This window comes from Colossoma macropomum, unplaced genomic scaffold (assembly GCF_904425465.1).
Source record: "Colossoma macropomum unplaced genomic scaffold, Colossoma_macropomum, whole genome shotgun sequence".
Classification (NCBI taxonomy): Eukaryota; Metazoa; Chordata; class Actinopteri; order Characiformes; family Serrasalmidae; genus Colossoma; species Colossoma macropomum.
The window spans coordinates 6,705,180-6,726,970 of record NW_023494802.1 but is presented as its reverse complement, the minus strand read 5'-3'; the positions used below and the strand labels follow the sequence as shown (position 1 = coordinate 6,726,970).

The 21,791-nt window shown below is 38.8% G+C and overlaps 1 protein-coding gene across 1 annotated transcript in view; it reads left to right on the top strand.

Moving 5' to 3' along the window:
* adcy6b (adenylate cyclase 6b) overlaps window positions 1–21,791 on the top strand; it is an 80,668-nt gene that overhangs the window by 38,533 nt on the left and 20,344 nt on the right. The window contains exons 4-9 of the mRNA XM_036591589.1: window positions 13,286–13,435; window positions 15,252–15,373; window positions 17,807–17,918; window positions 19,171–19,298; window positions 19,971–20,129; window positions 21,440–21,581. Coding sequence (XP_036447482.1) covers window positions 13,286–13,435; window positions 15,252–15,373; window positions 17,807–17,918; window positions 19,171–19,298; window positions 19,971–20,129; window positions 21,440–21,581 — 813 coding nt within the window. The remainder of the gene's footprint in view (window positions 1–13,285; window positions 13,436–15,251; window positions 15,374–17,806; window positions 17,919–19,170; window positions 19,299–19,970; window positions 20,130–21,439; window positions 21,582–21,791) is intronic.

Sequence of the window (21,791 nt, the reverse complement as noted above, 5' to 3'; positions counted from 1 at the left end):
ATTCAGTAATGACTGAGAAAGCTGTCTAGCAGTGAGAATGAAGTTGAAATATAATGATTATCACAATAAAATTAATATCCAGAATGCCATTTGAAAAGTGGAGATTACATCTCAAAGTAGAAAACGTATCGAGAAATAACTATGAATAGATAATTACAGTATTTCATTTATCATTTAACTTCTTGCTGTTTCCAAAATACGATTGAATAAAACATCTTATAACTAGAGCTGGGCGATATGGCCAAAAATGTTATCACGATAAACAAAATTTATATCATTCGTTATCGATATATATTGCGATAAATGTCAAATCATTATTTCTTTCAAGTTTGAAGGCTGATTTTTGCTCCTGGGTGGTTAATTGCTGTTTTAAACTATCACTTATGGTCCGATCATGACAAACACTCGCCAAACAGTGGAACATTTGATTTGTAATAGTCATAATTTAAGAATTGAAAACAGATTATTTTTGCTCGGCTACCCCGTTACAAATGACATCACAGTATTCAAACACCAGCTAGCGACGACTGGATTTCTCTATACTATCGTAGCTTAGTAGTTTAAGGGGTGAACCGCAAAATATCAACACCAGACAAACAGAGTCCTCCTTTTAGGTACGTGTAAACTGAAAGCGGTGCTTTTGTGTCTTGTTTGATCTACAGTTTCATCAATTCGCCGTGTTGTGCGAGTGACGAAGCGCTGCTTTAAGTTAGCCAGCTGCTAAAAACAGCTAGCCTGGAAAGATAGCTTAGCGCTCTACCGCTTTCCAATGCCTCACAGCTTCCTCAGTTTACTTTTGTTTAAATCAGGGCTGTAACTGCATGAACCCACTTCTTTCTTTCACTTTCGTTGCTTGGGAATGCACTAATATTTAAATATGACTGTCCGAGCGCTGTAACAGTGCTTTAGTTGTGAGGATTGTGATTTAACGCTGCTAAAGCTGGTTAGGATGTTAGGAAAGAGGTGAGTTCACTGTAGGACAGTACAGTTACACCACTGACCTCGTCACTCACACTCGGTCACAGGAGAACAGATCGCCTGTCGCTCCATTCAAACAGGGAATGTATAACTCCGCGTTTCAGCGGTTGCTAAAGACTCATCTTACTCGTGGCCCCCTTCCTCTCTAATCATGTAGAAAAACTCGGAAGTGCGCCCTCTCCTGGCGACAGCACAGTAGTGTCGCTTTCCTTGCAGTAGAAAACGCCACCAAGGCTTTCGCTGAACGTGGAAGTGTGAGAATGGGGTATTATATTGAACATTTATCGAACATGTCGTATCGCTCTATCGAGGAAAAGTTATATCGCGATAATTATCGTTATCATTTTATCGCCCAGCCCTACTTAGAATGCCTTCTAGCTTAGGGATTTCAGTCTACCCTGTGTAAGTTATTAATAAATAATAATACACTAAATAACAGCAATGATTAATATAACTAATAATTCCAAGCTTTTGAACTAGACCTGTCACAATTATTACACAATTATTTTATCTGATTACATTTATTTTCCACTGTCGTTATCTTTCACAGGTATATATTTATGTTTCAGCAGAATGTGAATTGCGATTTTAATTAGGTTTTAATCAGGTGTGTTGAGGCAAATACATGCAAACAAAAGAAAACAGAAAACACATTTATTGAGATGAGGTCTTATGAAAACTAGAAAAGTTGGTGCTGTACTATGCAGTGAGTAATATTTGTTTATTTACTCTTGAGCTGTGTCTTGCATCAGTTTGGATAATATTAAGTATCTATAGCTATAAAGTCAGATGGCTGATCACTCAGTTTGCCCACTTTAGGCTTGTGCTTTAATACTTTCATACAGTGAATAAAAAAAGATAAATTGTTCATCATAATTATTTATATTGCTTCTAACATTTTATGATCATAACGAGTCTATTTTGAACAGTAATTAAAATTTAAAAATTTAAAAAAGTTTTTAGAAAGTTACATTTAAGCCACTGAAAGTTTTGAGACAGAAATGATGGCACTTTTAAAAGAGTGATCATTTCCAAAAGTGCAAAAACCCAAAAGACAAAGTAGGCCTACATCACAGTGTATGATGGTAATGAACATGAGAAATGGTGATGAAAAACGCTGTGTTCAAACAGTCAGAGCGGCAGCAGACCAACAGTGAAAATGTCGACTGTGTTAAACTAGTTTTGGTTTCTGTGACATTAGATAAGCCATTTATATTCACTCTTCGTGTTGAGCATCACTTCTCAAGATTTAGTTTTACTTAACTGACTACTTTAATCACTAATATGCTTCTCAAATAGACAGCAGTGAAATTTAACCGATTTTTCAAACATAATCGCATAATTAAACGATCAAGATGTACACAAAGTCAACCACCAGAGGGGTTTGGTGTGAAATACTTCATTCTGGAGAAACTTACCGAGTCATAATTGTTCACAGTGCCCAAAAAGCACAAAATGGTTCTGAATACAATGCCTGATGACTGAGACATTGTTTTAAAATAGTTCTGAGATAAGCGTTTGGCCTAAAATGCATTTTTTAATCCATTCATGGCAGAAACAAACATGCAATTTGATACGAGGAAAAATAGTCTCCAAAGAAAACTTGAGCTTTACCACAATTTTACCATCATCAGTGTTACTTACAAAACTCAGATGACACATGAGCTCACTGACCATTTGGGGAAATAAATAAAATTCATATTTTCTGTATTTGTAAATGTATTTGTGATTAAACTTCGTCACCCTGGTTCCTGTCACCACCACTGCAAAGAAGTCTGTACGTTTCTCTACAGTGAACCATTTCACATCAAACCACTCTGAATGATGTTTACATCTCACACACACACACACACACACACACACACACTGAGCCGCTTATCCTTCTGGGACGCGGGGGGAGCTGGAGCCTATCCCAGCGGTCATTGGGCGGAAGGCAGGAAACACCCTGGACGGGTCGCCAGTCTATCGCAGGGCAGACAGACAGACAGACAGACAGACATGTACATTCACACACACACACACACACACACACACACACACCCAGGGGCAGTTTAGCATGTCCAGTTGGTCTGACTGCATGTCTTTGGACTGTGGGAGGAATGTTTACATCTCAGTGAGTGAATAACATTATATAATAGCTTCTCAGAATTCATTCAGTTTCAGTCATATTTATAAAAAGCCCATATATTTGAATGCATTGTACTTTTTTTTATCCATTGAAGTGTTTTTTTGATTTCAGGCTGTATTGCTGTCTTTAGAACGACCGACAAGAAATTACTAGATCCTCAAAACTGCCTTTTTTTCTTTTTTTTCCATATCAAAAATATGTAACAATATCAAACAGGCCATTCAGTCAGAGATTCAAATTTGGCAAGTAGTGGGAACCAACATCAGGAGGTTAAATCTTACATACAGCAACCCAAAACTGTGTAAACAAAGTGCACGTACAATTACACTTATCATATTCATATTTCACACCTGGTTTGTCAATAGCCAAACATGATAACAATAATATTATTAACAGGAATGATATCATCTATATATTGTATACAGAGTCTATTACAGTGGCATATCTTTTGGTTTATCTTTTATCTGCTGTATTGCATCACTAAGTTTCTCACTCTGATCTGCATGTTTTTATAAATATTTTTGCAAAATACTCCAGCAATAATAAATATGATGATAATTAACTCAATATGGCACAAATCATACAATCATAATAATACAGTGTTGAAACGGATTTCAGGGGAGGTGTTTTTTCTTTGTCATTACTGACTGTAACTAAACAAAACAACACAACAAATTAGGGTTAAGTTGTTTTAAACTGTAATTAACAGCTGTATAATAATTGAGATCTTACAGCTCTTTTGCAGTACAGTTATCATGCATTACGTCAAAAGGTGGAGGAGACATGCTAACCCCTTATCTCTGGGAATTTTACCAATGCTGATAAATTCACAAGGCCTCAACATTGGCCGATATATTGGTCTAGCTGTGGTTTTTACAATGTTTAGATAAATGAGTGCTAAATATTTGAATTCTTTGCATATTGGAGGTTGTCTGCAGCTGAAGAGGATGAATGAAAACTCTTTTTGACTGCAGCTGTGAAGAGCATGTCTCTGATTAATTAGAGTCCTGCCAGCTTTCTCGAGCCAGTGTTGAGGAAGATCTTTCATTCAGCTGTTTGTTGTGTTTTCCGTCCACTAACATCAAACCATCTCTTCTTAAGCAGTTTGAATCTCAGCTAATTTCTGCTTCCCTCACCAATTATACGTGTTTACTTCAGTGAAGGCGCCTTGATTGAGATTTTTTTTTTGGAAAAAGCCCAGAGAGAATCCAAACAACATGAGCCACAGTCGTGATGGGATTATGAGAGCCAAATGCGTCATCTCAGCTAAATGGATGCCTGATGAGCTTTGCTCTTCTGCCTGCCTGCGCGGACCCTTAACTCTGAAGATGTTTGTGCACCCGCTCTATTTTTTCCAAAGCAAGGCTTTCTGTCCGAACTCAGTGCTGTGTCATTAGTTGTCAAGGGGATAGATTGAGGCTGCTGTGTAAGACTGGATCGTTGCTGAGCTCCTACATGCAGTTTTCTTATTTCTTTCCTTCCATCATAGTGGACCTGCTGGTGTGGGTCTGTAAGACATATATGTATAAATCATTATAAATCTGATTTATTTTTGATTGGGCGCAAGAAAATGTCACATACAGTAGGTTTGTGAGATTGAGTACGATATACTACACTGTTAGAAATAAAGGTTCTGTGCAGGTACATTCAACAGTGGTTTTAAGGTCCAGCTGTGTACCTTAAGTTTTTCACAGGGAAACAGTACATATTCTGTCTTACAAGTTAAACAGTAACCGATGCTAAAAGAGTCCTCATTTTCACCTGTAGCTGTTAACTTTGAAATCTGTACCTATCACCTGCAACCAAGTGAAGAATTTCACAGTGTGGCACCGCTGGTTACTGATAACAGGCTCTTTTTAACAGGTCTGTATTCTGTTTTTTCTGTAATATGATTGTATTCTGTCCTCATTAGAGTAGGTTGACCAGTTCAGCAGAGCGCTGTCAACAAATTATCAGTGCAGAACGAGAGCAGAATAGGGGTGCAATGATCGTTCAACTCAGTCGTCTAAAATCGACGACCAAATTAGTTGGCAACTAATTTGATAGTCGTTCATCTTTATTGTCTTCATTGTTGGTTAGCAAATGCATAAAACAACCACTGGCTAAATTTAAAAGCTGAGTAAGGGTTATTTGGTAATGTAGTGATTCATAACCCAAATAAATCGATCATTTGTTTCAGTAATCGATAAATTATTCAACTGTCAAATTAGTCATTTGTTGCAATCCTAGAGCAGAACCTAAAAACTCTCAAAGCTTAGGCTCAAATTAAGATTTGGCAACAAAAAATACATCATTTTCTTTTTAACAGAATTTTGTAGTAATGCTGTAGTAACACTAAGTAATGCTGAGAAAAACTGTCTAAAAAAACCCATGGATACCCACCTAACACCCCCCCCCCAAAAAACCCACACTGCCTGGCCCAGCCCACCCAGACCATTTTTGTAAATGAGATGTGTAAGTGTGAAAAAACTTTTCAGAGGTTAAAATTATTCACATAATGTGAAGGTTCTTGAAAGAATCATGAAAATTGTAAAGAACCTTTAGCTTATGTGAAGGTTTTTTAAACCATTGAATAGTTCTTCATTGTTCTTTAAGGAATGAAAAGAGGTTCTTTTGTGGAACCACTCAAAGAAACCTCTGTGCCACCTTTGTTTATTTTTAAGAATGTTTAATGTTGCTGATCCTCCTGCCCATAAACAATGTGGATGGATGGTATATTCAGTCTAGCACTGACTATTAAGTCTGTTTACTTAAACTAAATCTGAGGCTCTTGAGCTGATGTGTATATAAAAGTCAAAGAAAGAGGCTCAGTTTATTCTACATAAGAATAAAAGTCTGACCAAAGTGTGCAGAGAATTTCAAAAGCACCAAGATAATAAACAAAGGAAATGACTATAAGGGGCTTCCCCCACCCCTGCCTATTCACACTCACCCCCCAAAAAAAACCTCTCTCTTTTAACAGCAGAAAGCAGGCATGTTGTTCTCTGCTGTCTTTCAGAAAGGTCACCTGTCACCTGTAAGAGATTTACTGTCTCAGTCTGAATAATGTGTGGATGTGTCATTACATAAATGCAGGTTATGCACAGAGACGTCAGGCACACACTGTGTGTATTTTATAACAATATGGGTCTCAGTAAAGGTTGCAGTTGTAATGTAACTAATAACTAATAATGCAGCTTGATTTAATATAATGTAGGGTATCTAGAAATGTAATCTCAATGTCTAGCAGCATAATCACATCATCATGGAAGATACTAGATTATTATGTGGCTGCCAGGATAATATTTGCTTCATAGTGCTTTTTTGGTTGCAAACGTACATATAAATTCATAGGTCATTGTTCAGTTTTCCTCCAGTTTACTTCTGCCCACTAGCCAGGTCTGTTGCCCGTCACACAGTGCGACGAAGTTGGGAAGGTCAAGGCTTGCACGTGTCCACTGAGTTACATGAAGCCCCAAAACATCTTTTAATGCTACACCACTGGCCAGCTCAACGCGCTTGCAGGAGAACACTAACAAGCAGCTCTGTTAGATACCCACGTTGGCCTACATCATGCTAAGTGAGAGTTAGGACAGTTATGGACTCATGGCTCTCACCACAGACGGCTGTGGCATCACCGGAGGTTGACCTCGTGATCTCCTGATGGTAGGGCTAACACTTAGATGGTTGTGCCACTCAGAAGCATGAATCCAATGAAAATGGCACTTAAAGGGCCAATATCCTGCAAATATTTTTGTTTTTTATTTTTTTACCTGACGTCCAGTAGTGATATTTTTGTGGATTTGTGTACTAAAAACAGTCATAGTTCATTTTTACATGAACAATTTTCAACGTCTTGTTATTCCTTACAATTAAACAGTACAGTATGTAAATGAGCCATGCTCTGATTGGCTGCTATGTTGTGCCTCAATCAGAAAGCAGATTGGGCTGTAACACTCCTTACAACTTCACTGTGAATAGATGGGGCTAAACTGCTGTAGCCTGAAGAGGGAAAAACATGTAAATGCTTTGGTTTTTGTGACACCACAGAAACAGTGCATAGTCAAAATGGTCTGTTTTTGAAGCATAGTTTCTATATATGGACTGTTTGAACTGGGAAGCTGTTGGTGTATTTTGAAACTTTAGCAGTGTTTACATAGTAGAACAAACTCTGATTTCAAAAAATGAGGGATATGGACCCTTTAAATAAACGTGCTAAGAATGTAGGAATTAACTCTGCGTAAAACATGGGGAAGCACTGCACTGTAACCCTTTAACTCTGTTCTCTTTATTTTTCGGCCCGGGAGCTACGCAGATGCACACAAACATGTTTTTTTGTCAAAACTCACAGGTTTGGCTGCATACCATCTCACCATCTCACTGCTCCAAATGCTAGCAGTGATCTGAGATAAGAGGCAGTGTGCAATGCTAAGCCCAAAGTGCATTTCTCATTACGTCACTTTTGTGCTTTCAATAGATTTCAGTAGATTTGAGCAGATATGGTGGCACCCTGTGCTGTGAATGGCTTTTATCACACAATAGTATACAACAGTGCTGCATCTGGAAGGAAACTATGTTAAAGAATTTAAAACATAACAGTTCTCTGGTGTATTCAGTAACGTGATTTTTCCTCTGCCTGATAATGGTTTTGTGTTGTGTTTCGCTCGCTGTAGCCTGTACCTCTTTCACGGCAGCAGGAAATGCGAAGGTTGAAACTGCAGTAATACACTTAAATGAAAGTTCTTTAGCGGTGGAGAAGGACCGCTGTTGGCTCTTTTTCTCTGCTATATTCCGAATGACCTCATCCTGCTGCTATGCTTTCTACTCCTCTGTGTTTGTGTGCATGAAGCTGAAGGGCCTCCTTTCTGCCAGCTCTCAGTGGACATACTGTGCAGGGTTTGAAGTTTATATGAAGTGCTAATTCCAACGGGTCGGACACTGACGTGCTGAATAATGAATAGCACTGCAGAGGAAATGAAAAGAAGGAATAAGCCTGAGATGAGAGCAGCTGACACACTCATCGGCCCTGACGTTCTACAAATACAAGGAGAATTTTACATTCACTCAGTCCTGAAGGGGTTAATCGTTCACCTGATTAGAGTCCAAATGGTTTAAAAAACAGTCAGTCAGTCAGATGCAGACAGACAGTCAGATTTGATCTGATAGAGGCCTTTCCTGCCTCTGGAGGCTGAAGCATTTGAATGCGTTTGCTCTTCACACATGACCCTCTTAAATTATACTGATAATATCATTTTTATAGGAAATGGTTTCTTCTACACTCAGAGGAAATGTTTGTTCCCAAGATGTAGTGTAGACATTTTCACACAAGTGCAGAATATACAAACATTTGGACACATCTTATAAAGCAGATATAATGTATGTTTTTCACAGATGTAAAGGCTTCTTGATCTAAAGGTCTATGCTTAAAGCGGACTTCAACCAATTCTGTACATAATTGTCTTTCAGAGTGGTTTGATGGTTCATTGTAGAGAACAGTGGTAGTGATAGGAACCAGGGTTCTTAATGTCTCAACACATTTTATTTACTATCCAAAACCACCAGTGAATCTTCACAATCTAAGTGTCTATACATATATATGTGTCTGTATGTTGACGATGGTAAAATAATGATAAATACAAAAAAATTGTACCTCTCTGCTATGAATGTATTTTAAAAAATATCCTTCAGGCCAAAACCTTCTCTCAAAACTATTGCACAACAATGTCTTAGGCATCTTGCTGCATATTTATAAGCACTTCATGCAGACCCTGAGGGCCTCCTAGGACTTCAGAGAAGGCCTGATTATTTCTGTGAAATAAAAAAAAAAATATGTCTAATTTTTTTGCTCATTTTTTATTCGTTAGAATCATCATGTTTGTTGTATTAAAGTTTTGCAAGTATTGTAGTAATACTCTTATTTTAATGTTACATTTTGGTTGGAAGCAAAACGGGATAAAATTCCAAGAAAAAAATCTAAAAATCTTCTAATGGAAATTATCCAATCAGGTTCTTTTTCTCTGTGGTAGATACAGTCAAGCAAGCTCTCCCATTGGTAAACTATAGCAGCCAAGAAGCGTTCATGTAAATCACATTTAGCTTAGCGCCAACATGCATTTAGAATGTCATAGGGGCGCTAGCTGAAATTAGCATTGTTGAGAAGGTGTTTCTTCCCTTTTTTTACATTTATGGCCTGAACCAAAGGCCTAGCACTGATATGAAGATTTCATGTAATAACTTTCTGTGAGGTAGCTTTTACAGTCATTAAACGTTTCAGAAGTCTGGTTCCATTCATCACCACTGTGGACAATTCAGGCTTGGCGAGTTTCTCTAGGATGATGCATTTTACATCAAACCACTCTGAGTAACTTTGTTCACATCTTAAAGATTTAATTGTACAGACATTTTGAGGAATCATTGGAATCAACAACAGTGTAGAACAACAGGGAAGTTCTAGTCACTGAGAATTTATTCATGTATATCCAGAACAACAATTCAGCAATGCCCTCAAGTAGTTTTCAGCAGCCAGCAAGATTTCAACATCTTCAACCTTGTTGGAAAATCATCTCAAGTGGCTCCTCATGAAGCTGCTTGAGAGAATGCCAAGAGTTTGTAAAGTTGCATGAGGGCAAAGTGAGCAATCGAAAATAAAAGATAGTTTTGATTTAACACTTTTTGGCCACTGTATGTGTTATTCAATAGCTTTGAAGTGTTCTGTTTTATTCTAAAGTGATAAGAATAAGGAAAGCACTTCTATAGGTAGGTGTCCAAACCTTTAGGCTGGTGCTGTATGCTATTGCTTGGTGGTTGCCCACAAGGTAAGTCATACTGTACATCAGGATGAAGACAGATATCTGTGCATGCTTACAGCTGGATCAAAATCACCATTGAGCAGCTGTCTAATCACACTCAGTGTGAACCTGTGTGATGAAAAACTTGTGCTATGTATGGTCTTCTGAATTTCACACCACGTGACCTAAAGATCTATCTGCCTCCGGAACAGTGTGTAGTCGTGGTCTTATCTAGCAGTGGAGAATGAGCTTTTTACTGACTCATTCAGTGCTAACAGATCATCCAGCATTACTCTGTTAGCCTGGTGTTTCTTGGACCCTCCCTTCTCTGCAGCAAACCCCTAAAGCTGATAGACATCAGCAGGTGCTGATCCGGGTCATAGAACCAGTGTAACAAGTTTTTTTTTCCACCTGACTGACTCTGTATACTCACGACGCTCAATCCAGTGGGCTCACCGTGTTTACAAGTGCTCTAGTGGATAACCAGGTCAGCACCTATTAGTGTTGTGCACTGGGGCTTTTATCTAAGCGAAGAAAGTGACTTTTCATCCTGACAGCCAGTGGCGCACAGGCAATTTAGCCTGTCTCTGTGAACGTGCGTTCATAGCTACACTGCCTATCACACTCTGCTTTCTTTTGCCGTCTGAATTTTTCGAGCTGTTATTTTGTAATTAACAAAAAAAACATGCAGGAGTTTTTCTGAGCTTTTGGTTCATTAAGGCATCTTTCTTTTCTGAGTAGGTTTTGCCTAAATGATCATTTCTCTTCCAAAAAATGATGAAAGCAGCAGAAGTGGTTTAACCCTATCAAACATAATGCTGTGTTTACATATTGGTTTTGAAAGAAACATCATTCCGTGACTCATAGCGGTATGCAACCGAGGCATGAAGCCAAGCAAACATCTTCATGATGACAGCGTCACCGGCGACAGTGGATGATTATCACAGGAGAACTTTAGTGTGGATTGTTTATTTAAGGTGGAAAGAGACAGGATGATGCTCTGTACACTGTCAGAAAAAAGGTACTGTGCAGGTTTATCAAGGTACAAACAGTGTAAATGCGCTTTCAAAAGTACAACAGTGGTTGTAAGGTTGAACTGTGTAACTTAATACGTTTTTCCCAGAGGAAAGGTGTTTTTATAACCTAATGTTTTAAAACAGAACAATACTTTACTATGCACTGCCACTTGTTTATACACCCATGCATATGTCACAGCTACTAATGTATGTTACTGTTCACAGTGTATAGTCACTCTTCCACTGGACGTGACGTGCACCACTGCATTGTCACCTGCGTAATATTTATTCACGTAGTGCATATCTATTCGTCCATCCATCCATCCATCTATCTATCTATCTATCTACACCGATCAGGCATAACATTATGACCACCTCCTTGTTTCTACGCTCATTGTCCATTTTATCAGCTCCACTTTCTATATAGGTTCACTTTGTAGTTCTACAGTTACAGACTGTAGTCCATCTGTTTCTCTGCATGCTTTTACCCTGTTCTTCAGTGGTCAGGACCCCCATGGACCCTCGCAGAGCAGGTACTATTTGGGTGGTGGATCATTCTCAGCACTGCAGTAACACTGGTGTGGTGGTAGTGTGTTAGTGTGTGTTGTGCTGGTACAAGTGGATCAGACACAACAGTGCTGCTGGAGTTTTTAAACACTGTGTCCACTCACTGTCCACTCTATTAGACACTCCTACCTTGTCAGTCCACCTTCTAGATGTAAAGTCAGAGACAGTAGCTCATCTGCTGCTGCACAGTTTGTGTCGGTCATCCTCTCGTCCTTCATCAGTGGTCACAGGACGCTGCCCACAGGACTCTGTTGGCTGGATATTTTTGGTTGGTGGACTCTTTTCAGTCCAGCAGTGACACTGAGGTGTTTAAAAACTCCAGCAGCACTGTTGTGTCTGATCCACTCAGACCAGCGCAACACACACTAACACATCACTAACACACATCTATCCGTCCATCCATCTAATTAAAATGAAAGCCTGGAGTTAAGATGGGGTGTGTGGAGTCAGAACAGCTTTAAAAGTATGATTGCAGAGGATTTTGGTACAATTATACTCCCTGACAAAAGGTACTGAGATGTACCCTTGAGGGTACCACCCCAGTGACAAGAGGGGTCCTGCCCCAGTGAGAGTTTGGTACCTTTTTTCTGAGAGCGTGCTCTTATTTTTGTTGTATAATGCTGAATTTGTCTGGACATCAACAACAAGACATTTGGCATCCATGGCTCCCAAAAAAAAAAAAAAAACACAACATCCGATTTATTTCACCACTGCTGTTGAATTGAAATCGAATTATTGACAGTGTTCTGCTCACTGCTGCGGTCTGCAGAACAGTGCAGATGGTGGTAGCAGAAATTGTGAGCGTGTGCACACAATCAGAACACATTATATTGATTTATTTAATCAAAGTAACACTAAAAGGAAACTGAAGTGTGAAATGTATTCCACACAAACAAGATAAAAATGTAAAAATGTTCATCTTTGTTAGAGCATGCTCTTTACATGCAACAAAAAATGCAACAACAGCACTGAGACATCATCTTATTAACGGAGAAAAGTTGATTAAACAGTCAAAATAACCACGTTTTGTGTTGATCTTAAAGGCTTGAGCATCTGGATGGGAGTGCAAATGTTGTAACATAGCAAGGGGATAAAACATACATGGGATTTGTTGTGATAGCACGGTCACTAAGGCAGTTATTTATATGTGTGATATTGTTTTCCTCTAAATAAAGCTGCTCTTTAATATGTTAAAGTCCTACATTTTTCTTACATTTTCTTTTTAACCCCTGAGCCCGTAAACATTAGTGTGGTTTCATGTAATTCATTTTTACTGCATCATTTTCCAACCTCTCTTTATCCTTTAGAATTAAACAGGCTCTTTTTGTGTCTGTGCCTTTAAGACTGATATATGTATATGAGCTCTGTCCTGATTGGCTGCCTTGTATTGTGCCTCATTCAAAAAGCAGTCTGGGCTGAAACTTCAGTGTGAATGGATGGGGCTAAACTGCTATAGGCTGAGTAGGTGGATGCATGTAAATGTGTTGTTTTTTTGTGACATCACAGAATCAGTGAATTCAAAAGAGTCTGTTTTCCAGCCTAGTTTCCATATATGTACTGTGTGGATTGGGGAGCGACCAGTACAAATGAAATTTAGTCAAGTTCTGTTTTCCGTGATTTGGGCACAAACCGACAAAGAAAACATGCTCATTTAGTAGAACGTTTTGGAAAGCTGAGTGTTCCTGAACATTTAACTGGCACTCTAAGTCAAGTGCTACTATTAATGTTTTGTCAGTAAACATACAGGTAAAGTAGTACAAACTCAAAGTTGCCTCATAATTACTTATCGTTCTCTCTTTATTTCTCTCTTTCTGTCTGCTGGAATGCAGTTATGTGCAAACGGACTGGTTTTTCTGTGCACTAACATCATTGGGATCTGCACACACTACCCAGCTGAGGTGTCTCAGAGACAGGCCTTCAAAGAGACCAGAGGATACATACAGGCCAGAATACACCTGCAGAGAGAGAACCAGCAGCAGGTACACCACACACAGGACACGGAGCCGTACAGATCATATATATGTGTACATGTATGTACAAGTACATATATGTAATAGTAATACAAGACTGTGTTAAAATCAGAGACCACCCTTCATTTATTTAATTTTAAGTCAAAATATCCATTAGAGTTATTAGCATAAAAGTACAAGTTATTTATTTTATTTATATATTTCGGAGGAGATTAGATCCTCTTGCATAAGGAAGAGGAAAGTCAGAGAAAGTAAGTGTAAAAAAGTAAAAGTTTTATCCAAAATGAGAAAATGGGACTCCTAACAACCATGCAAGACCTGGTAGACCACCAAAACTGTCCCCATCGGATAATCAAACTTCACTCTTGCTTCAGCTCTGAAACAATATACAGTCATCCTTCCACTGTAAGAAGACAACAACACTATGAGTCCCAAAGGATGTGTAGCTGTCAAGAAGCTCTTACTGAGGAAAGAAAAAATGCAGATCAAACAAAGAAGCTGCTGGTGTTCTCAGAACAATGGACTGACCACCCCAGGGTCCAGACCTCAACATCACTGAACGTGTTTTATTTTGCTTGGATGTTGAGAAGCAGTGCAGCCAACTTCTAAGACTGAACTTTGGAGGTGTGGAAAAATATCCCTGCAGATTTCTTTGAAAAACTGAAAGCAAGTCCCCTGATAAGAATGAAAGCTGTATTAAATGCAATTTTGAATATAATATTTTAGTTGTTGAGGCTTCTGTGCAATTTTGTGTTAAAAATGTGTTCTGCTTTTTTCTGACGCTGACAAATGAATAACTCAATTTTGACTGAAAATGAATTGGTGTTCTCTGACTTTTACACTTTTGTTTTATATGTATTATTTATATGTAAGTATCAATATGTTCTAATCCTAATCCTAACCTCAGTAAACAAAATAAATATTTTACCCTCTTACCCTCTACCCTTTTAACAAGGAATTGTATCATAAACCTTTTGGTCAAAAACACTGTGTGTTGTTTCTCTGTGCTCCTACACTGCATACAGCTGAAGGTTTAAAGGCCAAGTGCTGAGTCTTAGTAATCAGTGACTTTGTCATCACTTTCTCTCTGTATTTTTGGAGAGGAATTCAAGCAAAATTGAAAAGCAGTCACTACAGTGGAAAATCGTGAAATACAGTGCACACATGACATTACTGTTCCATAATGACATGCAGAATATGTGCCAGAATGAAAAACAAACCCTAGTACACTGGTTTTATGTCGCTTGACCTCTTTTTTGTACTTCAAATGTATCTGCCTCATTGAAATGCAACCAAAACAGTGAAATGCATTGCACACTTGAGATTGTATTTGAACAGTAACATGCGGAAAACGTGCCAAAATGAGAAGTAAAGGACCCATTACATTGATAGCGTTGTTTGAAGCACTGCACAGTGGAAAGCAGCATAGCTGTGCTTTTATTACTGTTTCAGTGTGGATTGTATTCAGTTGTGACATGAATTCAGCATTTCCTTTTTAGACTCTTCATGCATTGTTTTTCACTAAGGAGGTCAAGCAGCATGAAAACAGTGTAACACAGGGATTGTTTTTCATTTTGGCACATATTCTTCATGTCACTATGGAATAGTTGTGTCATGTGTGCATTGCATTTCACATTTTTCCACTGTAGTAATTGCTTTCCAATTTGGCACAAATTCCTCTCCATGATTTTCTAACGCAAACGAATACAGTCCTTAGCAGGAGCTCATAGAGTATGAAAACAATTCAAACTCCTGGACTCTCACCCAACTGCTCCCATATGCATCAGCACATGCTCACTAAGGATCCCTCTGTAACTCTTTCCAGGAACGCCTGCTGCTTTCAGTGTTGCCAAGGCATGTTGCCATGGAGATGAAGGCAGATATCAATGCCAAGAAGGAAGATATGATGTTCCACAAGATCTACATCCAGAAACACGACAATGTCAGGTAAATAAAATAATCCCAGAGCAGGAAACAGCTGTGGAAAAGTAACATTAATATCATTACATCTGAACACAAAGCAACAGTGTGGGGTTATTCAGTCTGTTGGCACGGTCAAGGTGAGCAGGGCTATAGGTGGAAACATGTTGGCTCATAAACACCAATTCCATCCACTTCACAGAAGTAAACTACTGCTGTATTCCTCACAAATCACCAATGGAAACGGGTTCTCATATACCCAGTTGAGTTGTTTGAAATACATCTGGTTTGTATGTTAGCACTGAGTCAGTTATGTTGTAAATCGAGTGATTTGAGGCTTTGTACCTCAGACAAAAATGCTAGTTGTATCCAGATGGCATAACCCAAGTGATGAAATCATCCGAAGATGGAAACTAGTTGGACAGTGACTTTAACCCTAACGTCTCTCCAGCGATACATTCAGATTGTTTGTCTCCTTTAATTAAAATCAGTCCACAGAGTAGCTGGTGAACATTCATGTGGAAATGGACCATCTTTTGGAATTGGAAGTGTTTATATGCTACTGTGTTTCCTATTACTGTATAAAAGAAGTTTCATGCTGCCTTTTTTGTTGGATGCAATGCAGCACTTTCAGAACAGACACTTTGCATTTGTCAATATATCTCGGGGTCGGCAAGATGTGGCTTCGGTGTTGCGTGCAGCTCTTTTACTGCCCTGTTGCGGCTCCACAGTGGCTCCATATTTAGGTAAAAACAAAATAATCCTCCTTTGCAGTAAAATAAAGATCTGCTGATCGTTCAAACACAGTTTTAACAGTAAATGGTCTTAAACGCTGGAGTTAATGTACAACTGCTAATTCACCCTTTAACCCTGAAGATTGGCGCACAGACTGCTGGTCACCATAGCAATGGAGACAACAGTCTTGCCTAGCTAGTATCTAACGAAAAGGTAAAGTGAAAGATTTAAGACGAACATCAATAATTTAGAGACGAATGGACTTTGCATTTATAATAACTCCAGCTTGTTTAATCTGCAACGAGAAACTGTCAAACACTAAAAAGTCACAAAACTGAAGCCAGATTCTCATTCGCCAGCTTCTTTTTCAAATTTTCCCGTTCCACCTTAAATGGTGCAGCAGTTACATTCTGGTGCCTCAGACACCATTTAAGGTGGAACAGGAAAGTTCAAAAAAGAAGATGCAAGAAAAGCAGCTATAGCTGAGCTAAAGCTTAAAGCAGAGCAAAGTAAGTCTGTGTTTTCATTTATATTTCCAGCCTATACTAGTGCATCAGCACATACTGAGACAAATTTACAGCCACAATGGTAAAAGGGACGAATGTTGTGGCTCCCAAAGGACAAAATGGCTCTTTTTAACATTTGGGTTGCCGACCCCTGATCTATCTCTACACTAGAAAACTGAGCATCTTGTTGGTGATACCGCAGCATTTGGCCTCTATATAGAATTCACATTTGCTGCCTGAAGTGCATGCATGTTGATGTCAGTCATAATAAAATAAATCAGTGTGTAGAATCTGTTTTCAGTCTGATTTTCTATCACTGTGTAAAAGATGCACGAGGCTTCCTTTATTGCTTAGTGCACTGATTTTCGAGCAAATGTGCAAACTTATTCAGTGTAAATCAGATCTGTAAATGTTGGTTTAAACGGAGTAATGATAAAATATACAACTGATGTGTGAGATATATTCCTAACTCAACTCACAGAAGAGCAGATTAAACGGCAGCTTTAAAGGGTTAACAGACTTTGGATTGGCTGCTGTTCTCAGTGTATATTTGAGAGTCCTATTTTTTAGTATATTTTCTGTTCCTCTGTGTTTCTTCTCTCTCTCCGTACTTTGTCTTCTCATGTTAACTTGTCAGTTAAGCGACTGATGTTCTGTGCCCAGTAAAACAGCAGTGTGAGTTTGTGCTACAAGCCTCAAGAACAGACATCCAGCAGTAGTTTGGGAGTGAAGAGAGAGCCCATATTATCCGCTCCAACTCGAAGCATCTGTGTCACATTTGCTCAGGAAGAGTCGAATGCGTAAAATTGGCCAGTTTTACTCCGAGGGCAGAGACGCTTCTCGCCAAATGTTTTAAAGTTTCCCAGCGGCAGGCTGCAGGAAGGGAACAGTGCCATCTGTTGCCCCTCAGCACGCCGTGCTCTCATTGGCTTCATTCTGTCACCTTTAAATTGTTGTTGATGAGCACCTCCAGGCCCGGTGGATATGAGGTCTTTAAAGAGGCCGGCCAGTTCCTGTTCCTGATTGAGGAATGGAGCGCTTCATTGAGAATGACCCGTCTCCAATCTGTACCACAACCGAAATGATGATTTTCCAACTAGGCCCTTCACACCAACCACCATGACCCAGACGAGGGACTTGCGCAATTATTGATCCACTTTGTCCCTCTGTCTGTCTTTTGTCCTTGCCTTTTTCATGTTTTATTTCCCTTTTTTTGCAGCATCCTCTTCGCAGACATCGAAGGCTTCACGAGTTTGGCATCGCAATGCACTGCCCAGGAGCTGGTGATGACGCTTAATGAACTTTTTGCTCGTTTCGACAAATTAGCCTGGGTAAGCAAACGCCATCAAATCCTAATTAAGCCCACAAGTCTGAGCTGAGCTCCTAATGCTGCCATATTTTCGTCCTGTGGGTTTTACTCCATTAAATCCATCTTTTATTACAAATTTATGATTCATCATCCAAGTCTGAACATTTTCCTTGATGCGGTATTGATAGTTGTTTTGGCCCCAGTGCTCGAAATACAATATGCTCGCCCAGTGTTTTCATTTCAAGGGATCACTTGAAAAGAATGATCTAATTTCTTATTGAAGTTGTGTAAAAAGAGGCTTAATAAACCATTTTTGCAGGAACTTCTGCTTTGTATTATAACTCGCTCAGCTGTTGCTAATATGTGCTAAATTTTTAGTATGTGAAGCTCAGAGCTGGTCACATCGTCCTTTACTGCCTTTATCTGTGGGTGCATAGCCTTTGTTGAAAATAAACAAACAGGTTTGTACGTGTTGTGCATATCTGAGAAGCAACACGGTACTACAGGATACTGGAAAGGCTGCTATGGAGACAGTTACAGCTACTGTGGGTTGGTTAGGAACATGAGTATCTACTGCAGATCAGAAATACATCTTTAAAAATGTAGTTATCATCACTTCCAATGCAAGAGCCCACACCTCAGTAACTTTCTCTAGAAACTGCTATGTTAGTTTCATAGCAGTTAATGAATCTTAGGATTTACTTTTCAGACTGATAACTGAACAATGAACCTGCACTTTAAGGGGTTAATAGCTGTTCTCTTCAAGACTTATAATGATGTTCGGTGGGTTTTTTTTTAATTTTTGCATAATTTAATGGTTGAGATGTTAAGTGATTCAGAGTGGTTTGATGATGTAGAAAAACAGATTTCTTTATAGTGGTGGTGATAGGAACCAGGGGGTCGCAATGTCTGCAACACAGACATATTCATATTATTAGCTATCCAAAACCAACAGTGAACCTTCACGTCTTTTGAGTTTTTACATATAATATCAATATAAAATTAGTGGTAAGGCTGAAGGAATGTTTTTAGGGAGTTAAGTTTAAGGCCAAAATCCTCCGTCAAAACTGTTGTAAAACAACATCTCAGGCATCAGGCAGCATATTCTTAATCATTAACTCTAAGTTTCTCTAGAACAAAACATTTCACACCAAACCACTCTGAATGACTTGGTTTACATTTTAACCATTTAATTATGCAGAAATTTTGAAAAGTTGGTGCAATTCCCCTTTAAAGGTTCTCATTTGTGCTTGTGTATGTGTATATGTTGTTAGGAGAACCACTGTCTGAGGATAAAGATTCTGGGGGACTGTTACTACTGTGTGTCAGGCTTGCCTGAGCCCAGAGCTGACCATGCTCACTGCTGTGTGGAGATGGGAGTGGACATGATTGAGGCCATCTCGTGAGTCTGCTGCTTTTCGTTTATTTAATTTATTTATTTAAAAAAAACTGGAGTACTCAAATATGATGGAAGTTATTATATTCACAGTCCAACCTTAAAAAAGTAGTTCTTTAAAGGTTTAAAGGCGGGGGTGACAAAGAAACATCTGAATGATTCAGTGGCCACTAGGAAACCTGCATAAAGGGGTTAATGAACCTTTTATAAATGATACAGCACCAAGAAAGGGTTCCACTATTGTTGTGAGACAAAGAACTATTTTTTAGCACTTAAGCAGTGATTCTCAAACCAGTCCTCAAAGAGCCCCCGATAGTCCAGATTATTGCTCCAATCTTACTCACAACACACAGGAATAGAGCAAAAATGTGGACTGTCTGGGGGTCCCTGAGGACTGGTTTGAGAACCACTGCCATATAAAACCCTTCTTGCTAAGAGTGTATTTGAATATATTGGGATTATATTGGAATAAAGTTTTTGTGTGGTGAAAAAATGAGCACACACTCATTTTGATTTTACTGAAATCATATAATCATAATCAGTTCTAATATTCTAAATTCAGTGTAGTTGAATTTCCACCTTCAGATCAATACATCATGACATCGCTAATAATATGCTCTTATTTCCCTTCCTATAAATGAATGATTTATGTGTGTGTGTGTGTGTGTGTGTGTGTAGCTTGGTGAGAGAGGTGACAGGCGTGAATGTGAATATGCGGGTGGGCATCCACAGCGGGCGTGTGCACTGCGGGGTGCTGGGATTGCGTAAATGGCAGTTTGATGTGTGGTCCAATGACGTCACATTGGCCAACCAGATGGAGGCTGGAGGCAAGGCAGGGTGAGCCTAAACACCGTCCACCCAGAACAGACCCACTGACACCTTACAGCGCTCTATTGGATTGTTCTGAACAGAGTGACACTTGCAGACAACATTATATTGCAGAAATAATAATACTTAATTTAACTTGACTGCCGCTTAAACTGTTTTTAATATGTAGAGTAATTTGGGGGAAGAAGCTCTCAAGGTAAGATGTCCTCCCGCTTAAGTCCTGATGAAGTGATAGAGCCAAATCTGATCTCAGCACTGTTCATCGGATCATCTGGCCTGCATTCCTGGGATTTGCCTCCCCAGAAACTTTTTGGGATCAGCTGATCTATGCATTTAAATTAAGTTGTACAAGAAAACTAGTTGAAATATATGGTTGTGATTGTGTAAAGCTTAGTACATTTGAGTTTGAGAGGAAAACTTAACTTGAAAATGTGATCTTTGGGGTGAGGCCTTTGGAGGAAGACGTCCTGCCAGACGGGGTGCAAAAGCCCCCTTTCATTCTTTTCCTCAGACACAATATTTTGTTAGATTTTCAGCAGACAGAGCAAGTTTTTCCCTGACTTCTCACTGACTAGGTAGCATTCGCGTTACATGCTACCTACTGCAATTGTTAGCTTGAATTAACCTGCAGTTTAAAGTGGACGGAACTGAGTTTTTCAGTTCTGTCCACTTTTTATCTGTTTAATGTCTAATAGTCATTTACACTGTACAATTAAACATTGAAGGGTGTTGCTTTGTTAAATTGTCACTGTTGTTGTTGCAATAAAAATAATAATTATTATATATTTTTATTATATTAAAAAATAATAGTAAAATTAATTAACATAATAAGTAATTCTTATAATCACAATAATGAGATAATACATTTAAAAAAATGCACATTGTGTGTTTCAGATGTTCATTAGAAATATTATTTAGTTAAAGTTTGACCATAAAAACAGTGAATTACTCAGATGAAGTGGACTCATTAAGACAAATTGATGAGGCCTAAATTTATGAAAGGTCCCAAGTTCTAAGAACTGCCAGATTTACCATGGGGCTTCATACCCCAGGCCTGTTTTTGGGGCAAGAATTGTTTGCTGTTTCAGTTTATTTTTATAGGTTTATACATCATCCTCCTGTACATGATTAAGTCACAAACAGATGTGGGTTAACTTTTACTGTAAAAGGACACTATTCTTAAAGGAGGCATTTCCCCCAGGTGGCACTCATATAAAACCAATATTTTTGCCAGTACCTTATTCTAATTATTCTAATATGATGCAAATAAACTTTTTAATGAATAAAGAAACAGTTACTCACATAAGTGTTGTCCACAGGCGCATCCACATCACCAAAGCTACACTGCAGTATCTGAATGGAGACTATGAGGTGGAGCCGGGTTTCGGAGGAGAAAGGAACGCGTACCTCAAAGACAACAACATAGAGACCTTTCTGGTGCTCGGCTGCAGCCAGAAACGGGTCAGTTATGCACACCGCAGCCATGAATTTATTGTGGTGCATTGATCTGTATGTGGTTATTTAACTGCATCGAATGAAACAGTTGTAATTATATCACAGTGTATTACATGATATATTGATTTTATAGTCTGTTTCCACAACTTTCTAAATAGTTCTTCCAGTCACATGTATGTTACTTTAGTATTGTGTCAGCAGTGTGTATGTGTGTGT